Raw genomic sequence first — 13,077 nt, 5'->3', positions numbered from 1 at the left:
ATACAGTCCTACATGACAGAAGCAAGCACATTGAGGCTAGATTTTATTTCTTAAGGGACCGGGTGAATCAAGGAAAGCTTGAAGTGAAGCATTATCCAAGTGAATCACAATTTGTTGATATCTTCACAAAGGGGTAGAAAATTTAGAGATTTTTTACTCTTAGACAAAAGCTAGGAATTGTGCAATTTGATAGTTAACTTGTTTTTTATGTTTGTTGTAGTATATATGTTGAATTATAAAGGAGTATGTTGTAATATAATCCAACTATGGTTGTTATGTTTGTTATGGTAGTTAACTAGTTGGTTATTAGTTAGTTACTTGATACAAGTAAGTTGCTTTAAGTATATACCTGGGCGGGCATATCAGTTTTAGTTAGACAGTCAGGTGGTTATATTAGATTGTTATAGACAGTTACATGCACATTCATTTAACTTTCTTTCACTCAATCATCTTTTCCTCTAAATCCAAATGCAGTTAAGCTTGCACATTCATTCAACTTTCTTTCACTCAATCATCCTTTCCTCTAAATCCAAGTGCAGTCGTGCTTGCACATTCATTCAACTTTCTTTCACTCGATCATCCCTCCCTCTAAATCCAAGTGCGGTTGTGCATTTGTGCTTGCACTAGCCATAATAATATTCTGACATTCATATTTTACTACATAAATGATATAATTAATCACGCTTTAAAAAGTGGATAATTCAATTGAATAAATGATTAATTCAAACTAGTTTTAGTGAATTCAACTGTATGATTAGTTAAAATTTCACAAGTTTCATTATAATATAAATTAATAATACATCAACTGGCTGTCAAAAAAAATATTAATAATACATCAACTGTATTAACTACAATTTTATGTGAATAAACTTGTGTTACGTGTGTAGGGAAACCTGAGTGTACATAAGACATTTTTGTTTTCCTTACCAAAGTGTCAGTTACTACACCTAATCAACTCTGTTAAATCTCAATCAATCTATAGTCACTTTACTGAGTATGTGGCAACATACTCTACCCTATGTAGGTTCGTTCACTCCTATGATTTCATTCACTTTCCCATGTTACTTTACTACAAGTCCATTCTCCATCCTGGCTAGAAGCAATCACACTGACACAGACATCGAACAGATCATTGACACTAGTAATAATTTGGACCCCAAACATGTCTTCAATGTAAAGTGTCAACAGAGTGCTACATATCCTGACCAAGAAGACAACAACTTTCAAGGATTATATAAATAATTTATATCACGGTTCATAGCCAATCTAATCTGGCACAGTAAAGAATGCATGGAATCCTTTCCCATGAAGGGCAGAGACATCTTACACATCCCCGTTTCACCATTATTCCGGAGTTATGCTGCCACCAAAACCCTATTGCAAGGTCATATGTCTATATTGATCAAGAAACAGTAACTTCTTCAGCAATTTAGGAAGATGGATCTGCTGCAAACCATAACCGTCCAGGTTCATTACAACGAGCTTACACACGCCTATGCTCAGGTTTGAAAGCAAAAAGTATCTATGAAGTTGAAAGAACGGACCCATACTAGATCCAAGGGCCCTGTCTTTGGATTCCAACATCTGAGTTTACCAAGAATTTCCAGGTGAGACTAAAGCTGGACCTGAAAATATACATCGATACAATTGTCATTTATCAAAGACACCACATATCTCTCTTCTTAGAGCAATTAGTTATGAAAAGAAAAGAAAATTCCCAACTGATATAGTGATATTTTACGACGATATGACAGTGCAATGTGTTGAAACTAGAAAATACAATATCAAGTTTTAACTTTTAAACCGCGTGACATTTTAGTCACACAAAGCCTTTGTTTACGACATGCATTTACAATCATGTTGGATAAACAATTTAATTATCACTTGTAGCCTAAACATAATGAAACTCAACACATAACGTTGCATACCTTAATCAATTCTGTCTTCTGAATTCCCATAATCATCTTCAAGCACATAAAGAAGCTTCCTGTAAGTATGTCCATCTACGAGGTCCTTTTCTTGCAACTCCTCCAGAAATCTCATGGCCTCTTGAACCTTTCCGCGTCTACATATTTCATCCAGTACAGTTCTGTATGTAATAAAATCAACTGATCTCTGCTTTTCAATCATCTCCCATAGATAATTTACTGCATCCTCGATCTCTCCGACGAGTGCCAAAGAACTGACAAGCGAATTATAAGATTTACTATTCGGGGTGAAACCTTTGGTCTTCATTTCATGATACAATTCCTTGGCATTCTCTGTTCTTCCTTTGGCACACAACCCATGAATCAAGTAATCGTAAGTTAAAGAATTGGGTTCGCAATCATAAACAACGCCCATCTGATGAAATATCCTCAACGCATCGTTAACATGAAGAGAAAGCACATAACCTTTTATCATAGAATTTAACGAAAAAATATCAGGTTCTATCATATCGTTCACCATTTGCCTGAACAAACATCTCATAGTCTCCATATACACAAGGTTTATATCAGTATTGTACCCTCTGCTCAAAAGTGCACCAAATAGAATATTATACGTTTTAATCGAAGGCCTAAAGCTAAAATTCGGGTTCCTACTACTCTTCATGTGCTTAAACACATTAACAGCTTTCGTCAACTTCCGCGCCTCAGTGAAATAATAAATTATCATATTAAACAACGATTCCGAACCAATAGAACGAACCGCGAGCAACTGGTTCACAACATCATCCATTTCCTGATACATTTTCGCATCACCCAGCTTCTTTATAGTGACATGAAACGTCGACAAATCATGCCGAAACCTCGGCTGGTGAGACGCCCAATGAAAAAGCTCTAAACAAACTAACGGATCGCGTTGACCAGCGATAACATTGCATAATTCTTCAGGAGTGAACCTCGGGAGAAGCTGAGACTGTGCAAACTGAAACTGTGCTTGGTCTAAAACAGGCTTATTTGCTTTCAAAAACCGATTTCGAACTCTTCTTCGGTAAGACCTTGAAGGAGCTCTAGTTGAATAATAATGAGAATTAAAGCTAATAAGTGGAAACAAAACATGATTATAAGTGGTTTGGAAGGGATAATGCATTATCTTGTTTGAATTTTTCCCAATTGAATCATTGAGAAGAAATAGCTCAGGAAAAAACCCTAAACATAGATTTTCATTTGAGCTATTTCTTTTGAAGTGGCTACAAATTTTCAAGCAATTTCTACCAAAAGATAACATTTTTGTGTAGTGTGTTCAATGAAACCGATTCTTCTTCCTCTGCCACGATTCAGAACCTATGTAAAATTAACCTAAAATATATCAAAATTTAAAGGGGAAAAAACGATAAGAAGTGATAAGGGTAGATTAACATTGGTAACTGACCTTGTCGGTGAGATTCCGGCAACACTGAAGAGAATCGTGATAGTGTGATTCCGGTGATTGATACTGCGATTGAAGAGTGAAAACAATACAGCGTCTACGGTCTACCTCTGAAAATGATAACCTGTGTCCTGAACAGGGTAAACTAAGCTCAAATATTCAAGAATTTAAAATTAAATTAAAATTATACACAAAATTAAAATTTAATTGAACCAATACATTAATTTTCTTTGGGTACTTAGTAATTTTTTTTTACAAGTAGAAAAAGAAGAAAAAAATTATCTAGAAACTAAAGTCTCACTAATATAACCTACGAGGAGAGTGATGATTTCAACAGAAGATTCTGCAAAAAAAAATTGATACATTGTATCATTACTAGTCTCATATTTTGTTAGATAGTCAGCTGAACCATTCTCCTTCTTAAGAGTATGAAATATTTGAACTGGACATTCCTTAAAGAGAAACCTTTTAATATTTTGAAGAATCGTGGCATAGTGTATCAAGCATTAACAAACTTTGAGATAAGTTTGATAGTAGAGTTGGAATCAGAATAAAACAGATGGCAAGTTTCCAAGTCATGAGCAAACTATGATATAGCGTCATCAACTCAGCTTGGAGGGTGTTAGAATAACCAATATTTCCCGCAAAAATGTGAACCAAAGCATCATCATCATTTCTAATCAATCCACCAAAATCCGAGAAATCAGAATTATCAAGACTACTTCCATCAACATTCATAATCATATTACTACCTTTGTGTGCATTCCATGTGATCGATCTCGTTGGATGAGATATATTATACTTGAGAAAACATTTAGCTAATAGATCAGCATGATCTATTATGATGAATTTCAAAGTATAGGAAGATACAAATTCATTCGCAAGACACTGTTTATTTCTAGCGTGCGCACCACAACCTCTAGCAAGCAGCCAAGAAGCTATAGTCACTATTGATGTCATGTCTAATCCAATCATATAAACTATCCCCTTGGAAGAATAGTGGGTCCTAAAAGCAAATAGACTTCTAAAAATGAGTAGCATAATCCAAAAGTGATGATACTTTCATCATCAACAACGTCGAGGTAAGTCAGCTTAACTTCCCTAAAAGTAAATTATACCCTGACATGCTTGATACCAATTTGGGTCGAATATGGCTTCTGGTCACCTAGATTAACTACCACGGGTTCACTGCTAGAAATTGCATCACTAAGTTATATGATGGGAATTTCTATATTTGGCTTTTTTGGATTCTCCATGTGCATGCATAAATGAAAACTCATAAATGCAAAAGGAGAAAAAGAAATGTCTATGGTTATTGCAGTTAGTCTGGACAAGGTAGATGAAGAAGAAGATTGATTAAATAGAGCAACTTGAATTTGAGAATTCCAACTGGGAGGGAGAAGCAAATGAAGCTCTTTCTATGAGAAACTGTTAAAATAAAGAAAAATGTGAGAAGTGAAAATTACCTGAAGGTACCTGCTTTATATGCAACTTGGGTGTCAAATTCATAGGCCTTGATCCATTCAAAAATCAAAGGTCCCATGTAATGGCATAAATGGAATTTGGATTCATTAAATTCACTTGACTACACTCAACTAGGACTATGTGTGTTACCTCCCTCCTCTGTGCACGTGGAACATGTGTTTGTCGTCTCTACATATTGTGTTGCTTACATGAAGTGCAGTTAACGCACATATTCTCGATACTAACTCCCACTAAGAATGGCTACCATAGAACTCCTCCTCAACGAGCAATATTTCTCAATGGACACTGGTATTATAGTTCAATCTATTTGGCCACCCTCACTTCATGACAACTATCATCAATTCATAGTTGATAAGTGCAAATTTTACTTATTTTACAGACGCACTTATTAACTTAAATCACAAGTTATCACATGAAACTACCCCCATTTTATCATGAAAATATGATAAAATATCTGTGTGAGATTTTTAACTATGTTATTCATAAGCACAAATAAAAATGGTCAAAAAAAACTTAGAGTATCAAGCAAACAGACAGATTTCTTGCTAGAAAGAATAGGGGCTCGCCTAACAAATCTTGGGTATTCACCTCGCCAGACCAACCAAGATATCGCTTAGCCAGATGCAGGGCAAAATAGGAAAGGATGTCTTCGCTAGGCAAAAAAATAGTTTGTTGGACGAGATATGGTAAGACAAAGTAATTCAAACAATTCTTCAAGACCAAGTTGCTTCGTAGCAAAGGAAAGGGAAACTCTTTATGCGAGTTTGACAATCTCCCATAGCAAAGCAATGTGGTTTGAGGAATTTCTTATAGGCTAAGTAACTTCAATATAGAGGAAGATTGTCTCGGTAGCCGAAAATAGGGCCTCTCCTAGCAAAGTAACGCGGCTAGGCCCATTTGGATGAGTTGGAAGACAGCATGTGGGGTAAAACGACAAGCTCTCTAGGCGAGCTAAAAACCTTGCTAAGCGAGACTGCTGCTACATACCTTTATAAATAGTAGTTGAAACTATCATTGAAGAGAGACTTTTGTAAGGTGAAGGTGCTAATTTTTTGGGGAATGAAAGTTGTGTTTCAGTTTTATTTTGAATTTTAGGTGGAGAAACATAAAACGTTTCTTGAGAAGAAACATCATATTTCGATTGAACAATTACTTCGGCATCGATCATTGTAACTAGATCAGAAAACTAATTTAAATAGTTTACATAGAAAGAAGGGTGAGTTTGGTAGTTGCTCAAATTTTTTAGGTTGAGGTGGTTTGTAGTTAGAGCATATATTTTCCATAATTCTAAGAAATGAGGATTCAAGGAATTTGGTACTAGTAGATCAAGTGATATTGGAGAATTGATATGATTATTTACAGTAATTAATGGTTGTTCAAATTCGTCAACAAAAATATCATAAATTGTTGGTTGATATTTTGGAGACAATATCTTCTCCATTTCCTCCTTCTCCATTTTGTACATTATCAAAATTTTAAAAATATTAATGTAATAATGTGATACATAATGAGTACATTTATTTTTTATACCCTACATATGTGTCCAGAACTATAATAATGGAGAGGAAAAATGGAGATCCTATCTCGATATTTTGGTGGGACTTCAATTTGATGAAGTTTAGGCTCAGGCTCATATACACATTTATGATGAACTATAATAATGGAGAGGAAAAATGGAGATCCTATCTCGATATTTTGGTGGAACTTCAATTTGATGAGGTTTAGGCTCAGGCTCATATACACATTTATGATAGAGATTTTTCATATTTTAATCATTCAGAGATTTTTCATATTTTAATCATTCAGATGGTAAACGATCAGAGGATGGAGGATTAGAGTGTCTTACATATGCGGATTGAGGTTGAGAAAATGGTTGATGCTCGGATGGATTAAGGTTGAAAATGTGGATATATGGTTGATCCGTTAAATTTTTTAAATTATTTAAATAATTCATTTACAATTTTAAATACTCATATTATTTATTAAAAAATTTAAAATGAATCTCATTAAACTCCTTTTAACACATCTCACAGTTCATCTATTGGATAATTTAGCTATAAGAGAGGCATCTCAAATTTGGTGGATAATTTAGCAGAATTATATGCTTGTCAATGCCTCGGATTAAGTATGGAGTAAACGCAGCTTGTTCATAAACTGAAAATAGGCAGTGGGATTCAGTGACAATAGCTATAAATTCTAGGCATTAAATTAAATTAGAAAAAGTCACTTATAAAAAAGGGTCCCATTGATCTCAAAAAATACTGATAAACTTTGAATGGAATCATCGCATCATAATACATTTTGAGTCATATAAAATCAAATCCACAGTTTCAAAGACAATAAACAGATCCATTAGATCCACCTAATCACACAATCAACCCCTAAACAAGAGTTTCAAAATTAAGCACTAGTGAACTTAGTTACAGCCTTGGTACCCTCAGAAACCGCATGTTTCGCCAATTCCCCGGGCAGCACAAGCCTGACCGCGGTCTGAATTTCCCTCGAAGTTATCGTCGGCTTCTTGTTGTACCTCGCGAGTCTAGAAGACTCCGCAGCAAGCTTCTCGAAGATATCGTTGATGAAACTGTTCATGATTCCCATGGCCTTGCTTGAGATACCAATGTCTGGGTGAACTTGCTTCAGAACTTTGAAGATGTAGATCTTGTATGTCTCAACGCTCTTCTTGTTTCTCTTCTTCTTCTTGTCTCCGGCAGCGGCACCGCTTTCCTTTGGGAGCTTCTTGCCGGCCTTTGGCTTCTTCTCCGCCGGAGCTTTCTCGGCTACCGTCGTCTTCTTCTCCTCTGCGGGTTTCTTCTCGGCTATCTTCTTCTCTCCTTTTAGGGCCATTGGGAAAATTAGGGTTTGTGATTGGAATTTGAAGTGAAATTAGAAGAAGAATGGAGATTGTGTTGTTGGAATTGAGTGTGTTGCGGTCTTTTTTATATGAGAAGGGTTTCGTGTTACCATTGGTTAACGAGGCTATACGCGGATCGATGACGTGGTGCTCTTTAAGCCGTTATCTTATATTCTTATGAGGATATAAGAATAGACGGTCAAGATCTTTCGTTGATATAATGGCTGAAATGCTTCTCTTTTCTCTTTTTTTTCCTTGATTGCATATCCTTGCGCGCCCAAAGGGATATGGTTTATATAGTACACTACACTCCAAGATTACAAAAATCAAAGCACATTAATTATTTTTGAGTTGAAAGGTAGAGTACTGCCTGTCATTCAATAGAGAATTATCAATCTGCCATGTCATTAAAAAAAAAATTAAATAAATAAAAAATTTAATTGGATACATGGTGGTGATTGGTTGACAGTGTAAAAATATTTTACACTGTCAGTGCACGACCCATTTTCTCATTGTTTTTTATTGGTTTATATTTTTTTTCTCACAAAACCTAAATCAAGCCTATCAAAAGTTATTTCAAATATTTTTTTATAAAGATTATTTTTAAAATATAATTTTTTAAAAATTGTATTTCTCTATTTTTTTTCCGCTTTTCACCATTGGTATAGTTCGATTTAGGGTCAGTTCTGAAATAAAGTGGTTTCAGCACAATTGTCCTCCCTAGTCAATCAAGTGTCAATTACCATTATACCAACCAACGATTGGCATTTTTCCCTGTGTTTTGATCTTCAATAATGTATGTTTATGTTATAAGATGTTAAAATTAGTCTTTTTGAGAATTCTGACCCAATTGGTCCCTTGAAGGATATTTTTCTATGATGACAAACTGTCAGAGTCTTCTTGAGTATACATACTAACACTAGTCACTCAAGGAATAAACAACTCACAGTTGTTTAATGTTTGTGTTTATATGATTGCTTCTTACAAGCTGGTTACACGAATGTTTAAGTACATGAGATAATAACACAACAGTGTTAAGCAATATATGAGCAACAACTCCTTGTGTTTACATGATTCTACAAAGATGTATTCGATAAGTATTTGGGTAGCATCTTTTAGTATTCTTCATTCTTCTTCTTTCTCTTCGTATTTTCTGTTTGGCTTCAGCTTTCATAGTTTGTGGCATAAACTTTCGCTTTGCTTGAGCACATGAGCTTTGGCAACTTCTTACAATTTCTTCAGCCTTGGTCGTCTTGGCTTCTACAACAGCACAAGCAGTGACTTATTTTTCTTTTGAGATAATTGATCTTCTTTTATAGTCTTCCGAAAGAAATATATGTTGTGAACTTGTGAGGATAGAAGAGTCCTTTCAAATATCAACTGTTACTTTCCAATGGATAGTTTCAAGTGTAGGTGTTGGATAGTACAACATGTTACTTTCTTAGCTTGTAGCTTGCAACTTTATCAAGGAAGGCAGCTTCTTAATAGTACTGGCGTCTTTGTAATAGTGGATTTGTTAAGCATAGCGTTGTACTGAAATCCTCTTAAGAAAGTTTCTTGTTCTTATCTTCAAATGATGTACTTATATTCTTAAGTAATAATTTTGGAAGAGAACAACTTCTTATCTTTTGTACTTCTGATGAGTTTTTTTATGAATAGTTCAGAAACTACTTTGTTATAAAAGCTTGAAAACATCAGAGTCGTTAGGCACACAACCTTGTCTTTCTGAAATAGTAGCAACAACTTTTTTGAGTTACAACACAGGACTTCTGATCTGAACGATGCTAGAGCTTTGGTACAACCAGGAACTCCTCATAGTGGTTGGGGAAAAGTGGTAGAAGTGTTTGAGAAAAGAGACGGGTTTGGCATTGAATATCAGCCCTCTTCCTCAATTCAAGTTGGTTTGGCTCCGCTACCAGAAGGAAAGCATGTCTAGAGTAAAAACATGCAACCAAGGGTGCCACAATTAATTTAAACCAAAACATATGTCATATGTCATGCATTATTAGAAACGATTTGGCAAAATACCATATCATGTTTAACACAGTGGAAAATACACATCACCGAAACCAAGGTAACAAAACAAAATCGAAAACTATGAAATAGAGTACTTAGTTAAACTCTAAACTAAATTGTTCCCCAGTGTTACACTATCAAAGCATGAGTAACACGACACCAGCTAACGAATGAACTCTACAAGCCATCCTCACCGAGAAATACGCCGTTACTTCTCAATCTGAAAATGTCAACATGTAAGGGTGAGTCTCATTCACAATTAATAAATATTATGCATTCATAAGCAACAACGTCATAATATATCATTCACCCAATTACAACATATTAAGATTTTCAACTATCATTTATCAAACACAACAAATACATCACCCAACATAACACTGAAATCCATTCAATCATGTTATGACAAAATGCATATGAACCAACTGACATTATGCATGTGGTACCAATAAGCCGTGGAATTAATCCACCCGACCGATCTAAACATCACCGAGATACGGTCCTACCAGCACAAATTCCGCACAATGGGAATTATGCCCACCAATGATCCAACATCGTCGGGATCCATCACCAAAATGATTTATGAAATGAATGCACACATATGACATACTTACAACATCACCGGTCCAATGAAATACATCGTCTCACCATAACTCACCATTATCATCACCAACAAGTATGCACATGCCTCTACAATCATTCAATCATTTATACATATATCGAAATCAACATGGTAATAATCACAATTCATTCATCACTACACCAATACATTGTCATACTCACAAAATCACATGTATACACAATGTACATTTCACCAAAGCGATTAAATTGAGTTTTAAAATAAAATCGGACCACTTCCCATCTCATCTATTTATCATATAAAACATTTAATTAGCTTTACAATGCCCAAAACGGCACTTAAAAAGGATACACGAATCAAAAGATACGCTATTTCAAATTTTGGAAAAAGTTGCATACAGCAAGGTCCACTCAGCGACCTTCAAGCGCGCTTATGCACTTGAATTTTCAATAACTCCGCTTCAAGCGGTCCATGGTAGAAGCTAACTACGTTGGGACCTCTTCTTAGCGGACTAGCTCCGCTTAGCGAGCCTAATTAATTTTTGAAAAACAAACAGCATCCGCTTAGCGAGCCAGGGGCCGCTTAGCGGACGTGCGATTATGCAGAAATTCACCTCTGTGACAGACCCGCGATTCAACATATCCTTCACCCAAAATCCCTTCTATACATCGATTAAAGGTATAAAATCATCAGATACATCATCATATATCATCAAACATCAACAAAACGGGTTTTCAAACAATAGTTCATGCAATTTCATCAATTACCCTAAATTATGGCATCCCCAAACCTAACAATCCCAATATGTCCAATTGAATCAATCCATATAATAATCAATTCTATCACCTATAATCACATAAGAGATACTAAAAGGAAGAGTCCCCCCTTACCTTGATTCAAAGTCTTGAAAGTTCTTCCTCTTCTTCTCTTCTCTTTTATGTGTTCTTGCTCTTCTCCCCTTTTTGCCTTTTTGACTCCTTTTTCACAATTTCCTCTATTTTATGAAAAATATAAATTATCTTAAGTAAAAGGCCTAACCATCACACCCCCTCTTTACTAACCACAACTTAAGCCCAATAGCTCTTCATTCCACAATTTCCCAATAATTCCATTAATTAATTAATTCTAAATAATTAATTATGATAAAATTTAATAATAGAAAAATATGGGGTGTTACAACTCTCCTCCACTAAAAGAGTTTTCGTCCTCGAAAACATACCTTAAGTGAACAGCTCAGGATAAGAGTCCTTCATCTAACTCTCCAACTCCCACGTAACACTCCCACCTGCTGCTCCTCCCCAAGCTACTCTGACCAATGTTATCTCTCTACCACGTAACTACTTTAACTTCCGGTCTTCGATCCTCATAGGCATTGCCTCAACTGTCAAATTTTCCTTCACTGGTACATCGTCCACTTGGATCACATGAGACGGATCCGCAATGTATTCCCGCAATTGAGACACATGAAACACATCGTGCAGATTCGCAAGCATCGCTGGTAAAGCAATACGATAAGCCACTTCTCCTACTCTTTCTGTAATCTAAAATGGACCAATAAAAAACGGTGTCAAGTTCTTTGACTTCAGCGCTCGACCAACACTTGTCACAGGAGTCACTCTCAGAAACACATCTTCTTGAAACTCAAGTGTCTTCCACCTCTTAACATGGCAACTCTTCTGACGACTCTGAGAAGCTTTCATCTTCTCTGAATCATCTTAATCTTATCTGTCGTCTCTTGAACAATCTCTGGTCCAATTACCATGCTCTCACCGGATTCATACCAACATAATGGCGTCCTACATCTTCTACCATACAAAGCTTCAAACAGAGTCATGCCAATGCTCGAATGAAAACTGTTATTGTAGGTAAATTCAATCAATGGTAAATAACTATCCCACGCACCACCTTTTTCCAACACACAAGCACGCAACAAATCTTCCAACGATTGAATCGTTCTTTCTGTTTGACCATCAGTCTGTGGATGATAAGCAGAACTCAATCTCAACTTAGTACCCAACGCTTTCTGTAAACCTTCCTAGAATCTCGATGTAAACCTTAGATCTCTATTTGACACGATACTCGAAAGAATACCATGTAAACTCACTATCTTCTCAATATATAATTGAGCTAACTTCTCCATCAGATAATCCATTCTCATCGGTATGAAGTGAGCAGACTTCGTCAATCTATCCACGATGACCCAAATAGCTTCACAGTTCTTAACTGTCCTCGGCAAACCAGAAACAAAATCCATAGATATGCTGTCCCACTTCCACTCAGGAATAAACAACGGTTGCATATCTCCATACGGTTTTTGATATTCAATTTTCCGACTTCTGGCAAGTCAAACAAGAGTTGACAAATTCAGCAATCTCTTTCTTTATTCCAGACCACCAAAATAACTTCTTCAAATCGTGGTACATCTTGGTAGCACCAGGATGAATACTCAATCCACTACGATGTCCTTCTTCAAGAATAATCTTTCTCAGTTCTGCAACATCCGGAACACAGGCCGGATCACCAAACCTTATTATACCATTTTCGTCAATCTTGACTTCACCTCCTTTGCCTTGGTTAATCAAAGTCAATCTATCAACCAACTCAACATCAACTTTCTGACCCGCTCTAATCTCATCAAGAATACCACTCGTCAACTTCAACATACCATATTTAACACTATTAGAAGTACCTTCACATACCAAACTTAGATCTCGGAATTGTTCAATCAAATCCAATTCTTGCACCATTAGCATAGACATATGTAAGGACTTTCTACTTAACGCATCAGCAA

General features: G+C 35.9%; 2 protein-coding genes across 2 annotated transcripts; both read right to left on the bottom strand.

Moving 5' to 3' along the window:
• Positions 1-609: 609 nt before the first annotated feature.
• LOC131601922 (pentatricopeptide repeat-containing protein At2g27800, mitochondrial-like) lies at positions 610-3,490 on the bottom strand. The gene is made up of 3 exons (XM_058873851.1): positions 3,355-3,490; positions 1,929-3,266; positions 610-1,625 (listed from the first exon to the last, which is right to left on the bottom strand). Exon 2 carries the CDS (start codon positions 3,208-3,210, stop codon positions 1,930-1,932), a length of 1,281 nt encoding a protein of 426 aa, XP_058729834.1. The 5' UTR covers positions 3,211-3,266; positions 3,355-3,490; the 3' UTR covers positions 610-1,625; position 1,929.
• Positions 3,491-7,063: 3,573 nt separating this feature from the next.
• LOC131606955 (probable histone H2B.1) lies at positions 7,064-7,759 on the bottom strand. The gene has a single exon (XM_058879032.1). The coding sequence runs from the start codon at positions 7,681-7,683 to the stop codon at positions 7,237-7,239; it is 447 nt and encodes a 148-aa protein (XP_058735015.1). The 5' UTR covers positions 7,684-7,759; the 3' UTR covers positions 7,064-7,236.
• Between the last annotated feature and the right edge of the window lie 5,318 nt (positions 7,760-13,077).

This window comes from Vicia villosa, linkage group LG5 (genome assembly GCF_029867415.1).
Source record: "Vicia villosa cultivar HV-30 ecotype Madison, WI linkage group LG5, Vvil1.0, whole genome shotgun sequence".
Classification (NCBI taxonomy): domain Eukaryota; kingdom Viridiplantae; phylum Streptophyta; class Magnoliopsida; order Fabales; family Fabaceae; genus Vicia; species Vicia villosa.
This window is presented reverse-complemented; position numbering and strand designations above follow the sequence as displayed.

Excerpts from the sequence above, each read along its gene's own strand:
- LOC131601922 (XM_058873851.1), bottom strand. The coding sequence starts at position 3,210 with ATGTTATCTTTTGGTAGAAATTGCTTGAAAATTTGTAGCCACTTCAAA.
- LOC131606955 (XM_058879032.1), bottom strand. The coding sequence starts at position 7,683 with ATGGCCCTAAAAGGAGAGAAGAAGATAGCCGAGAAGAAACCCGCAGAG.